General features: G+C 46.8%; 1 protein-coding gene across 1 annotated transcript in view; it reads left to right on the top strand.

Annotated features, from left to right (window-relative positions):
* Positions 1-12,500, top strand: part of PTEN (phosphatase and tensin homolog) — a 942,442-nt gene that overhangs the window by 829,613 nt on the left and 100,329 nt on the right. The window contains exon 7 of the mRNA XM_044055599.1: positions 2,843-3,009. Coding sequence (XP_043911534.1) covers positions 2,843-3,009 — 167 coding nt within the window. The remainder of the gene's footprint in view (positions 1-2,842; positions 3,010-12,500) is intronic.

Consider the following 12,500-nt stretch of genomic DNA (forward strand, 5'->3'; position numbering starts at 1 on the left):
GCTCACACTCCCGCCTGGGACCTTCTCTTTGCACTAGAGAAGCTCAGGCTTCCCCCTTTTGAGCCTGCTGTGCTACAGCAGAGTTAAAATTCCTCTCTTGGAAAACAGCCATACTTCTAGCCATCACTTCAGCAAGAGTATCTGAGTTGCAGGCTCTTATGGCTGTAGAACCCTTCATTATCTTCCTTGCAGACAGGGTTTCCCTCAGGACTATAACCCATCATTTATGACCAAGGTGGTATCTAGTGTGGCTTTAAACCAATCCATCCATTTACCAACCTTTTTTTCCTAATCCTCACAATAAAGGAGAGATGATCCTGCACTCCTTGGATGTGCACAGACAGCTTAGGTTCTACCTTGACAGGACTAAACCTTTCAGAAAATCTGACCAGCTACTAGTCAGCTTTGCTACAAGGGCAGGGGTAGAGGGCAAGGCCATTTCAAAGCAAACCATCTCCAAATGGATAGCACACTGCATCCATTTCTGCTACAAGCACCATGGAAAACCTAACCCACAGGGGATCAGAACCCATTCTACTAGGGCTACCTGAACCTCTACAGCATTTCTCAGGGGAGTCCCTACCAGGGACGTCCTGGAAGCTGCAACCTGGAGTTCAATACACACCTTCACCAAACATTACCACTAACCTGTCTTTTCTAAATCTAGAGCTGGATTTGCTACAGCAGTCTTAAGATGTCTGCTAGCCAACCCTAGTACTTAACTACCTCCACCCTTCAGCTTTGGGAATCAACCCAAGTGTGATGACCAAGTGAAACACAAAGAATATAGTACAGTTGTGCACACTTACCATAAATGTAGATGTTCGAGTGTATTCACTGTTGCAGTCATGATTACCCTCCCTCCAGCCCCCTGACTTTTCTACACTTTCTACCTATCCTCTTTTTTGGCCATATCTTATGGCAGTGGTATTTACTTTTTACTGGAGGTGTTCCACACCATGTAATTGCTTCCTAGTTTGGGAGCTACTGACATCTGGGGCAAGAAAAAACGATGTAATGGCGTCTGCTGCATGTTTTATTCCCCTGACCTGACGTCATGGAAGAGGCAACCGCATCCGATGCAGAAATCCCAAGACTCTGGTATTCGGGCCGACTGAGGGCTACCTGCAGGCAGACAACCCAAGTGTGATGACTGCAACAGTGAATACACTCTAACATCTACTTTTATGGTAAGTGCACACAACTGTACTTTGTCCATCTCGCCTTCATTCTTGCATCCAGCTGTCCTTCCCCCAGCACTTTGCTCCTGGAAGACGGAGCCGATGCAATCGGCTATTAATTTTCTCTGACCTTCATTGTTCTGTAAGACATTTAATGATTTTGATTTGTATCTTAGTTATATCTGCAAATAAGATCTGGATATCTCTCCTAGTGCATGATGGGATAGGTTTTTAGCCACGAGCTAGTTGAAGACCCTTGAGCTTTTGTACAAGGCCAAGTCGGATCTGAGGATCGGATCTGAACCCAACAAGCTAGGAATGAAGGGGAGATGGACAGTGCACATGGATCGTTATGGTGAGTACATAACTCTCTTATTTAGGCAACATCTTTGGTCCCAGGGTAGGCTTTGCCACAGCTGTCCTACAGATCCATGCCAACAGGCCAGGCAAATAAACTAAGTAAGCTCTGAAGTTCTTCCAAAAATTCAGTATTTAAACAGTGACAAAAATGAAGTTGTCAGTGGATGTTAGTTGATTCACTGCTACAGCACCAGTACTCTCCCACTTTCTGCTCTCTCAGGGTCCTGTGGGGTGGGGTGGGTTCTTAGTCTATACAGTTTGCATCTGATCAGGCAATCTCATCCTCATGCTTCAGCACAGACTGTATAGAGAGTTTTTAGGTTCACTCTGGTTAAGATCCCCCACACAAGATGGATCATCACTGGATGGTTTGTTTTGGTTCCAGGGAGCAGCCAGCACTTGTTAGGGAGGGCAAGAAATTTGTGAAGATAGCTCCAGCAGACAGTCTTGTGGGAGAGTAAGTCTGCCAGGCTAGTGGGGGGAGGGGAATGGAAAAGGTATTTTGAAATTGGGATGTCCATCATGCTTCTGTAAGCAGGAATCCCAGTAGTTAGCACTACAACCGTGGTTCTACTGAAACATCTAGTCATTGTAAGTTTGTAACACAGCTGTATTTTCCTCATTGCCTTCTCGGGCAGGAAGTGGCAACTTGTGTCAAGCAAATCATGCTGGAGAATCTGACAGGTTGTCAAATTCAGGGTGAGGAATTGACCCACTCCATGGGACTGATGCCCTAAAATTAACTACCGGGGAACGAAAATTGGGTTCACTGTACTGTTTTAGTACCTCATACAGTCATTCATCTTGCAATGCTGTTATATTTCTAGTATTTTTGTTTTAGTTGTCATTGGCCAGCATAACATCCAAACACTTACAGATTAAGTTCTCAGATTCTGATGTTTATCTTTATATGGGAGTTGGATTCATGCAGATTTGGGAAGGAGGCTTTAGTGGAGGGTAAACCTAATTTGTAACAGCAGCATTGAACTTGAGCTGAGAAGCAAGCAGTGCCATATGCGCGTGGACAAGATTTTTTTTTTTACATAATTAAGTAGTCTCTGTTTTGTAGCGTCAGATCCTAATTGGTGTATAAATGTGTAAGACTGAAGAATGATTCGTAAATAAAATGGGTACTGCTTGCAGAATCTAAAGCGGACATTGTGGATTCAGCAGTTCACATTGACTGATTAATTGAAACGAAATGCAGATGTTTCCTTTGATTTTGCATAGGAGTTGAATTTGCACAGTTTTGAAGCAACACTGTTACTAAATGAATGTATGTTATATGTTGTACTTTGTAGATCCTTGTTTCGTGGTTTATCAGTTAAAGGTTAAGATCTATACTTCAACACCAGGAATCATAAGGCGTGAGGAGAAGGCCATGCATTTTGAATTTCCACAGCCTTTGCCAGTATGTGGTGATATCAAAGTGGAATTCTTCCACAAACAGAGCATGATGAAGAAAAAGGTATGCATTTTCAGTCATTTTATTTTATTGTTTTGAGGAGAGCTTTTTATTAAAACTGCTTCCATCTGATGTCTTTTTCATTCTTCCTCACTTGTGTTAGGATACAGTCCTCTGATCCGACTTGGCTGCATGCTTTGGATCCAAGTCTGAAGCGCCTCCCTCTATCCATAATGCTCCACTCCATCCCCATTACCTCAGACCTAATTTGCTGCTATTGTGGTTAGACAGAAAATGTTCTTCGTGTTTCACTGTTGCAGTCATTACATTTGGGTAATCTGCTGGCAGGTTCAGTCGGCCTGAATAACAAAGTCTTGGGACCTGTGTCTGTTGCTGTCTCCTCTTCCATGATGTCAGGTCGTCAGGGGTATAAAACATGCAGCAGATGTCATTTTAATCAGTCTTTCTTGCCGCACGGTGCCTGAAGCAGAAGTAGTTCGGAAGTGCCGGTCGGCCGACTCCTGAAATTTTCATTTTCGAGTTTCAGAACCGAAGTCTTCAACCTAAAGCTAAGTACCCCATTGGCGAAACTTTTTCTTGCTCCTTACCGCTGTCAGTAAAAGTTAATAATTGTATTACTTGTGGGAAGCAAATACCTCATAAGGATTTTCATTTGTACTGTATTCCTTGCCTAGGCCTTGACCACAACGTGCCTTGCTGTCGGTTTTGTGCTAAATTTAACCAATGCACTATTAAGCGTCTGTATATTTTTGCTTCTGAATACTTTGGCTCTAGATTTAACTATCCTGAAATGTAGTCTATCAATCCGACTACCGGAATTCACAAAAAACGCAAAGAAAATGACAGAGGCAAACCGTCGAGGTCCAAAACCGATGAAGCTTCTCCTAAGCCGGTTCGCCGGTACTCAATGAGGTGCTGTCACAGCCCCTGTTGCCCTCTACTTTAGATTTGCAGGCCTCTACCGAGGCCCATTCGGAGTCCGGTATGCTGTGAGATTCTTCAAGTATTGTACCTGCGGATGTCTCTCCCTTGGATGGGTCTGCAGCCACTGAGCAGGCACCGGCTTCTGAGGATGTTTTCAGGCCTAAAGATTTTTATATTAAAAGAAACGCCGTCATCAAAAACAAGGTCAAAACCAACTTCTATGCGTAAAAAACCGACACTTCAGCCACGTGTTCAGGCCCCTATGCCTAAAACACAAATGATCAAAATGGCTGAGGATTTAATTACCTTGATCAGGGGTTCCCAACACCCTCCTGCTAAGAGGCTTAGGCAAGGCACTGATTATGAATCTACAGATCAGGTTTCCATTTCTTCTGATTCCTCTTCTGATCAGGAATTTTCTATTCCCCCTTATGTGGACTCTGATGCAGAAGACTCCATCCCTTCTGCTTCTCCTTCTGAGGATTTTTCTTTTGGAGAAACTTTGCATACCTTAAGGGAACATTTTCATTTGGAGAGTCAGGGTTTTTCAGAATCCAAAAAGAGGTTTAGGGATTTTCTTCTTCCTCAGCATAGGCCTTTGGCTATACCTCCTGTTTTAGACATTGTTGATGTTTTCTCAGAATCCAGCATGGCTCCTGATTCCCTGCCTCTGGCTCCTAGTAAGCCAGACAGATGTTACAGGGTTCCTGACTCCCACACGTTTCTTTTCAAAACCCTACTGCTGACCTTGAAACAATTTCTCAGGGTCCCTAGGGTGTTAAGGCTTCTACTGCTAAAAATCCTACCCGTTTTGGTAGAGACTCCAGGGCTCTGGATAGATGGGATAAGAAGGTTTATACATCTGCAACCCTGGCAGTCAGGGCTTTAAACTGTCAATTTCATATGCTTAAATATCAACAGCATGTCATGGGCTTACTTAAACAGAAAATTATGTTGCTTTCTGACTGTGTGGAAAATAGTTTTACAGGATTTATTGCATTCAGCTGAACAAGTTGGAAAGCATACTTTGCAGTGTGGTTTTGATTCTTAGGAGGCCTCTTGCAGGGCCGCCGTAACTGGATCTGTGATGAGGCATGCTTGGCTCAAGGAGCAAAATCTGCCTGATCATGTTAAAGCTAAATTGTTGGATGCTCCTTTACAACAGGACAGTCTGTTTGGTAATAAGGTAGAAGAAGTTTTGAAAAAGATGGAAGACTAAGCTAAATCTATGCAAACTGTAAAGGATTTCTTACAAGTGCAGACACCCAGGTTCAGTAGGCACTGGCCTACTAAAAATTGGTCCTTTCCAGTATCCAACAGAGCCGCTCAGGTCAAACCCAGACACTCCAAGGGCCCCAGGTTTCAGTCACAAGGAACTTGCAGAACAAAACAGTGGGGTGCCTCCACCTCCAAATCTGTAAGTAGCAAAGCACCCCTCTACGGTAAACAGTCTCTGACTTTCCTCTGCCATTTCCAAACACTTATCTTTTGGCAGCCCCTTTGGGGGAAAACTAGCACTTCATGCTCAAAATTGGCATCTAATTACCCAAGACAAGTGGATCTTAAAAATAGCATCCCAGGGGTACACATGTCATTTCCACACATTGCCAATTCCAAACTGATGGCCAGATCTGCCTCCATATCAGTGGGCAGAGGCCCAGAAACAAGTCATGTCCTTCATGGATATGGGGGCTATTCAACCAGTACCAGAAAAGGAAAAAGGACAAGGTTTTTATTAAAGGCTTTTTCTGGTACCCAGGAAAGACAAGTCAATGGCGTCCAATTCTGGGCTTATCCATTCTAAATATCTTCATGGACATTCCAAAATTCAAGATGCTGACTCTACAACAGTTACTGCCTATGCTAGGCAAGGATGCCTGGTTGGTAACTCTAGACTTAAGGGACTTAACTGCATATCCCAATCAGGGAATCTTGCAGAAGATACCTCAGCTTCAAAGCAGGCTATTTGCATTACCAGTTCTCTGCACTGCCCTTTGGCTTATCTACTGCACCCAGGGTCTTCACAAAGTGCCTGGCACCAGTGATTGCATTTTGCAGACAAGGAAATATTCAAATTTATCCTTATCTGGACGATTGTCTAATTCAGGCAGAAAACAAGGACACTCTACATCTGGCATTTGCAAAAAGGCTTCTAACATGCCTAGATTACACCATAAACGAAAATAAATCACAACTGGTACCCTCTCAAATAATTACATTCCTGGGTGCAAGCTTGAATATAACTGTCCAGATGGCTTACCTCACACCAAACAAATTCAATTGATATACTTCAAACAAGTGGCCACAAAAACCCAGCTTATCTGCAAGACAAATTCTGCAGGTTTGGGGTTCATGGCTTCCTGCATTCTTCTAATTCCGCATGCAAGACTACATATGAGGAAACTTCAATGGTACCTAAAAAGCTTGTGGAGTCAACATTGTCACAGCCTGGAAACAATGATCCCCCTCATTCCTTGCCTGCAACAGGAGTTCCTGTGGTGGGCAGAGGCATGTCACCAAAACAAGGGACTGTCATTCATTCTACCCCCTGCCACCCAAACCCTGACTACAGACGCATCAGACTATGCTTGGGGGCCCATCTGGCAGGGAGATGCATTCAGGGCAAAAGGAGCTCAAGTCAAATTCACCTACATATCAACCAGAAAGAAATGCTAGCTGTACAGAATGCTCTGACAGCCTTCAATGACTTCCTTCATCCAGGACAACTACTGATAAAGATGGACAACACCACAGTTATGTGGTACATAACTAGCAGGGGGTACCCACTCCTACCCTCTTTGCAGACTAGCCTTGGCCTTGTGGAACACAGCCTTGACTTACCAAATACATTTACTAGCTCAGTTCCTGCCAGGAAAGCAAAATACTCTGGCAGACCAACTAAGCAGAAACCTTATGGATTCACACAAATGTAAACTGGATCCACTAATCTTCAGCATGTTGACACGATAATGGGGGAGCCCATACGTGCATCTTTTTGCCTCTCCCCAAAACTATCAGTTGGACAAATTCTGCACAAGAATTAATCACAAAAAAGCTTGGAAAGTGGATGCTCTATCCTTCAGCTGGATAAAACTTATCAGTCTGTGCCTTTCCCCCTCTGCTCTCCAAGGTTTTACTAAGTCAGACAGGAAAAACCAAAAATGATTGTGATTGCTCCAGACTGGCCTCGCCAACACTGGTACCCGCTTCTATGTAATGTCACACCTTCCTCCGTGGTACCTGCCTCAGACACCTAGTCTATTGTCTCAGCAGAACTATCAAATTCTGCACACACTGCTCCAAACTCTGAATCTTGCAGCATGGCTAATCAACTAATTTCACCAGTCACATCTCTCTCTAAACCTGTGATGGATGTCATTTTGGAGGTTAGAAGGCCTAGCACTAGAAAATCTTAACTCTGGTAAATGGAAAAGATTCTGTGCCTGGAACCAAGCACAAGGAATAAATACAGCAATGCCCACTATTCCTCAGATTCTGCAATATTTAACTGAGATGCTTCACAAGGGGCCTTACCTTTTCCTTCTATAAAAACACATGCCTCTGCCATCTCTGCTCATTACAACACAGAGCCTCCTCTCTTTTCTCATCCCCTGCTAAAGCAGTACCTCAGAGGGGCCAAAAATTTGAGAACTCCCAGGAGAGCACCAACTCCTGCATGGGACCTCAATTTTGTGCTGGAAAAACTCACCCTACCTCCTTTTGAACCAGCTGTTACTGCACACATACAATTTATTTCTTGTAAGACCGCCTTTCTTTTAGCAGTCATTTCAGCTAGAAGGTTTTCAAAACTACAGGCTCTCATGGCAGTGGAGCCTTTCATTATCTTTTATCTGGACAGGGTGGCACTCAGGACCAATCCATCCTTTATGCCTAAGGGGTGGTATCCACTGTGGCTCTTAATCAGACCATTCATCTGCAAACTTTTTTCCCAAATCCGCAGAACAAGGGGGAGCGGATTCTGCATTCATTGGATGTACACAGACAACTAAGATTCTACTTAAACTGGACAAAATCTCTAAGAAAGTCTGAGCAACTACTGGTGGCATTTGCTGCAGGGGCAGAGGGAAGCCTACTTCAAAGCAGACTCTTTCAAAATAGATAAACCATTGTATTCGTTTCTGCTACATGCACCATGGTAAACCTGTCTTCAAGGGGATCAGATCCCATTCCACCAGGGTTGCATCTGCTTCTGCAGATTTTCTCAGAGGGTTCCTACCAGAGACATTCTAGAAGCTGCTACTTGGAGCTCAGTTCCATACGTTCACCAAACATTACCATTTACCTCTCTGTTCTAAATCCAGGGCAGGCTTTGCCACTGCTGTTCTGCAGGGCCTTATAGCTGCCCCTAATGCTGTATAATTCCATCCTCCCATCCATAGCTTTGGGATTCTATCCAAATGTAATGACTGCAACAGTGAAACACGAAGAACATAATACAGTTGTTTACACTTACCATAAATATAGATGATGTAATGTGATCCTATCTCGCCTACATTCTCTACAGATGGGTTCGGAGCTGATCTTCGGCTCCGACTCGGCCGTTATACAATAGAACGCAGTCTCTTATTGGCTGAGTCACCTCATATCCCAGGATGCACCACCACTACTTCCCCAGATCTCGTTTGCTGCTTTCCAGCATAGACGTGGTGTCGGACTTGGCTGAGCTAAGTACCTCTAGTCAGAAACTTTTTCTGACAAATTTTTCTATAAAATTCATCCAAAAGCTGTTTTAACGGCTAGTGTTGTTGTGTGATTGTTTTTGGTCCCCTTTTTGTGGAAGATTGTGTGTATTTGTTGGTGAAAGGTTCCGTTTTAGTTAGAGGGGCCTAGCCCTACCTTAGGCGTTTAAATTAGAGCCTAGATTGTCGGTGTTAACTGTTTTTTGTCCTGTAATTGTTGTTAATTTTTTCTTTAAAACCATGTCTAAAGAGCATAGACCTTCCTGTTTTAAAAAATGTGTTAAGTGTGGTTATAAAATGTCTATAACGGATGATCATTCCTTGTGTGTATATTGTTTAGGTCCCACACATCTTCAGGAGACCTGTAGCGTTTGCCACGCTTTTTCCTCTCGAGTCCTCCAAGAGAGGAAAAACAAATTGATCTTAAAAGGGCTCATTGCCCCTTCTTTTGAGGAAGCCTTATCTTCCTCTTCTCATACTGGCAAGAAGAAAAAATCTTCGGCTCCGACCAGTCCGTCGGATCCGATAGCAAAAAAGTCTAGGCAGGCTTCTCCGTCGGCTCCACGGACTTCGGAGCCGAGGGCGGAATGGTCTGCCTCGATGTCTCCAGCCTCGACTCCTCTGGCTTTGGAGTCGAGAGCTTGGGCATCGAGAGGCGTGTCACCTTCATCGGCTCCACTGCCTTCGGAGCCGATGGGGGTTGCCCGCTCAGACACTTCCACTTCGGACCCGAAGTCCACATCGGCTCCAAGGGAGATTGCAATAGTAGTGGAACCTCCCTCGGCGCTGATACGCCTCGAGCCATTACGGAGCCGGTCCCCCAGTCTTTCGGAGCCGGCGGAGAAGTCGACTCGGACCCGGTCGGTCTCTTCTCGTTCTTCGAGGATGTCCGATTTGGACGTAGACAGGGTGCTTCAGAAGCTTTTCCAGTCACCGGTCTTCGCAAAATTGATCTCGGCTCCTGCCCAGTTGGCTCTGGAGCCGATCTCCCATCCTTCTACTTCCATTCCTCCTCCGACAGCCTTGGCGCCGTTGGAGTCGGTGTTGGTGTATCCGGTCGAAGTTATCGAGTCGGTTCCGACTCTAACTTCAACCCCGTCCCTCGGGTCGGGGTTCGGTACGTGGACCTCCTCAGTCGGCCCCGGGGGGGATGCTTCGTTTCCGATCCTTTCGGTTCCGAGCCTCCCTCTAGGTGCGTCGGCTGCGGGGGCTCCGGTTATTGTTGTGGCCTCTGGGACGGGACCTTCCCAGGATTCTGGGGGTCCGGCCTTCGATGCCATGAGAAGTGCTTTAGCCAAATCCTCTGTGGCCACTTCGACCTTTCCACCACCACCTTCCTTGGGCATGGAGACTGGCGCTTCTGGAATCCCCCTGTCTCGTGACAGCGGAGCCCCTGGGCCTGATGTTACCCCCATTGGGGGTTCCCTTCTTCCTGGAGGTTCCTCCGACACCCTCTCGGAGGAACTGCCCAGGAAGAGACAGTGTAAGAGGAAACACGTCGACTCCCCTGACGAGTCCCTCACATCGGATACCGACCTCGATGATGCGGAGGGGTCCCCAAAGTCGTCTTCGGAAGATGTCTCCTTTGCGGACATTCTGGAAATCCTTAAACAACGAGGCGACTGGCAGTCCAAACCCCCTTCCGCTGAGGAGTCGGTGTTCCTCAAGGCCTTCGCTCAGCCCTCCGCCTCCTGGGTGTCTCCGCCCTTCATGAGCTTCTGGATTTGATCTCTCGAAGGGCGTGGGAACACCCGGATTCTGTGGAACCGTGCCAGCTCGTCCCAATAAGTTTCTCGCACCCCGGACAAGGATTTTTTATCTAAAGGTGTGGCTGTAGATGCTATGGTGGTGGCATCTGCCACCCAACAAGATGTGGCAGAGGCTTCGACGTCCATCCATCCCCCTAATAAAGAGTCTAGGAGCATGGATTGGTACGGCAAGCGTACCCTTTCTTCAGCGACCTTTACACTAAGGTCTCTGAATTATCTGGCACACTTCACCAGACTACAGTGGGATCTGATCAAGGAGCTGTCGGATGCCCTCTCCGGTAACTTACCTGAACAGTTAACACAGACAGTTAACTCTCAGTTGGCTACCCTATCCTCATTATCTAACTCGTCCATGAGGCTCATTTCCTATGCTGCCGAAGGAGCGAGTAGAGCGGCTGGGACAGGTGTTGCTCTACGGAGACAAGCCTTGGCTACGCCTGTGTCATTTTGCAGAGGCCTTTAAGTCTTCCTTTGCCGACGCCCCCTTTGATGGGTCCTCGTTGTTTGGACCCAAGGTAAAGGACACTTTGACTCGCTGCAAACAGGAGGGTAAGACCTTGGCTGCCGTAGGAGCCCGCTTTTCCACTCCCCTCGGGCCTTATCCCAAGGCCCGAAGGGGAGGGAAAATGTGGTTCCGTAAGTCTCAGAAGCCTTACTCATCGCAGCAGAGCGATCCCCCTTCTAGAGGCAGAGGGAGGGGGTAATTTTTCAGGGAGATGCCATCCCAGAGGTGGCGGAGGCCCCCGCAACACTGGGGACCGCGAGTCCTTTCGTGGCTCCTCCTCCTTCCAGCATCCCTGAAGGAGTACCCGACTGTGCAGCTCCGGAGCCAGTCGGGGGTCGCTTCTCGAAGCACCTAAAGGCCTGGGAAGATATTACTCGGGACCAATGGGTGCTTCGAATCATTGCCGGAGGTTACTCCATCCCCTTTGTTCAACCCCCCCCCACCAGTCCAAAGAATCCCGGACCCACCACCCAGTCAACGGGATCATGCAGCCAACGAAGTATCAAAGCTGCTTCAAAAAGGAATAGTCATCCAACCTGTCCCCGCAGACCAGGCCGGATTAGAGACTTACTCAAGATTCTTTTTGGTGCCAAAAAAGACCGGGGACTTGAGACCCATTTTGGATCTCAGCAAACTAAATCGATTTGTAAAAAAGTCCAAATTCCGGATGGTCACTTTACAATCCATTCTCCCGCTTTTGGAGAAAGGAGTTTGGATGTGCTCCATAGACCTCAAAGACGCCTACTATCACATTCTGATGGATCAGGCGTCAAGGAGACACTTACGCTTCAGCCTAGGAGACGGTCATTTTCAGTTCCGAGCACTGCCCTTTGGTCTCACCACAGCCCCCAGGGTGTTTACCAAATGTTTGGCAGTCGTGACTGCTCACTTGAGAAGTCTAGGATTCCAGGTGTTTCCATACCTAGACGACTGGCTCCTAACTGCCGCCTCCAGGCATCTACTCTTGGAAAATTTAGCGGCCACTATCGCACTGGGCAAATCCTTAGGAATCACCTTCAATTGGTCAAAGTCTGTATTGCAACCATCTCAGCGTATTCTGTTTATCGGTGCAGAAATAGATTCAAGGCAGATGCGAGTCTATCTCCCTACAGAAAGGATCGCGACGCTTCAGTCTCAGGTCCGAGCCCTAATCCTCAGACGTCGTGCTCCAGCAAGAATGGTCCTACAACTGTTGGGCTCCATGGCAGCCACCATTCTTCTGGTCCCCTTGGCAAGATTGCACATGAGGATACTTCAGTGGCTCCTCAGTCCAGTGGTCTTATCAGGACCTTCCCCTCAGTCACCGCATTCTGATCACGGACACGTGCAAACAGGATCTTCATTGGTGGCTTCTATCCCCCAATCTGAATCAAGGGCGACCCTTCGTTCCCCCACTCCCCTCTGCCACGCTGACTACGGACGCCTCCCAGACAGGGTGGGGGGGGTCATTATCTGGACAGGTCGGTCCAAGGCACGTGGCGCCCCGACGAGAGTCTTCTTCATATCAATATCCTGGAGATGAGGGCGGTGCTTTTAGCATTGCAAGCACTGCATGATCACCTCCCCCAGGGTACAATTGCCATTCAATCCGACAGCATGTCGGTAGTCTGGTACCTAAACAAGCAAGGAGGAACC

The sequence above is a fragment of the Protopterus annectens genome, chromosome 14.part0 (genome assembly GCF_019279795.1).
Source record: "Protopterus annectens isolate FY-2018-M chromosome 14.part0, PAN1.0, whole genome shotgun sequence".
In the NCBI taxonomy this organism is placed as follows: Eukaryota; Metazoa; Chordata; order Ceratodontiformes; family Protopteridae; genus Protopterus; species Protopterus annectens.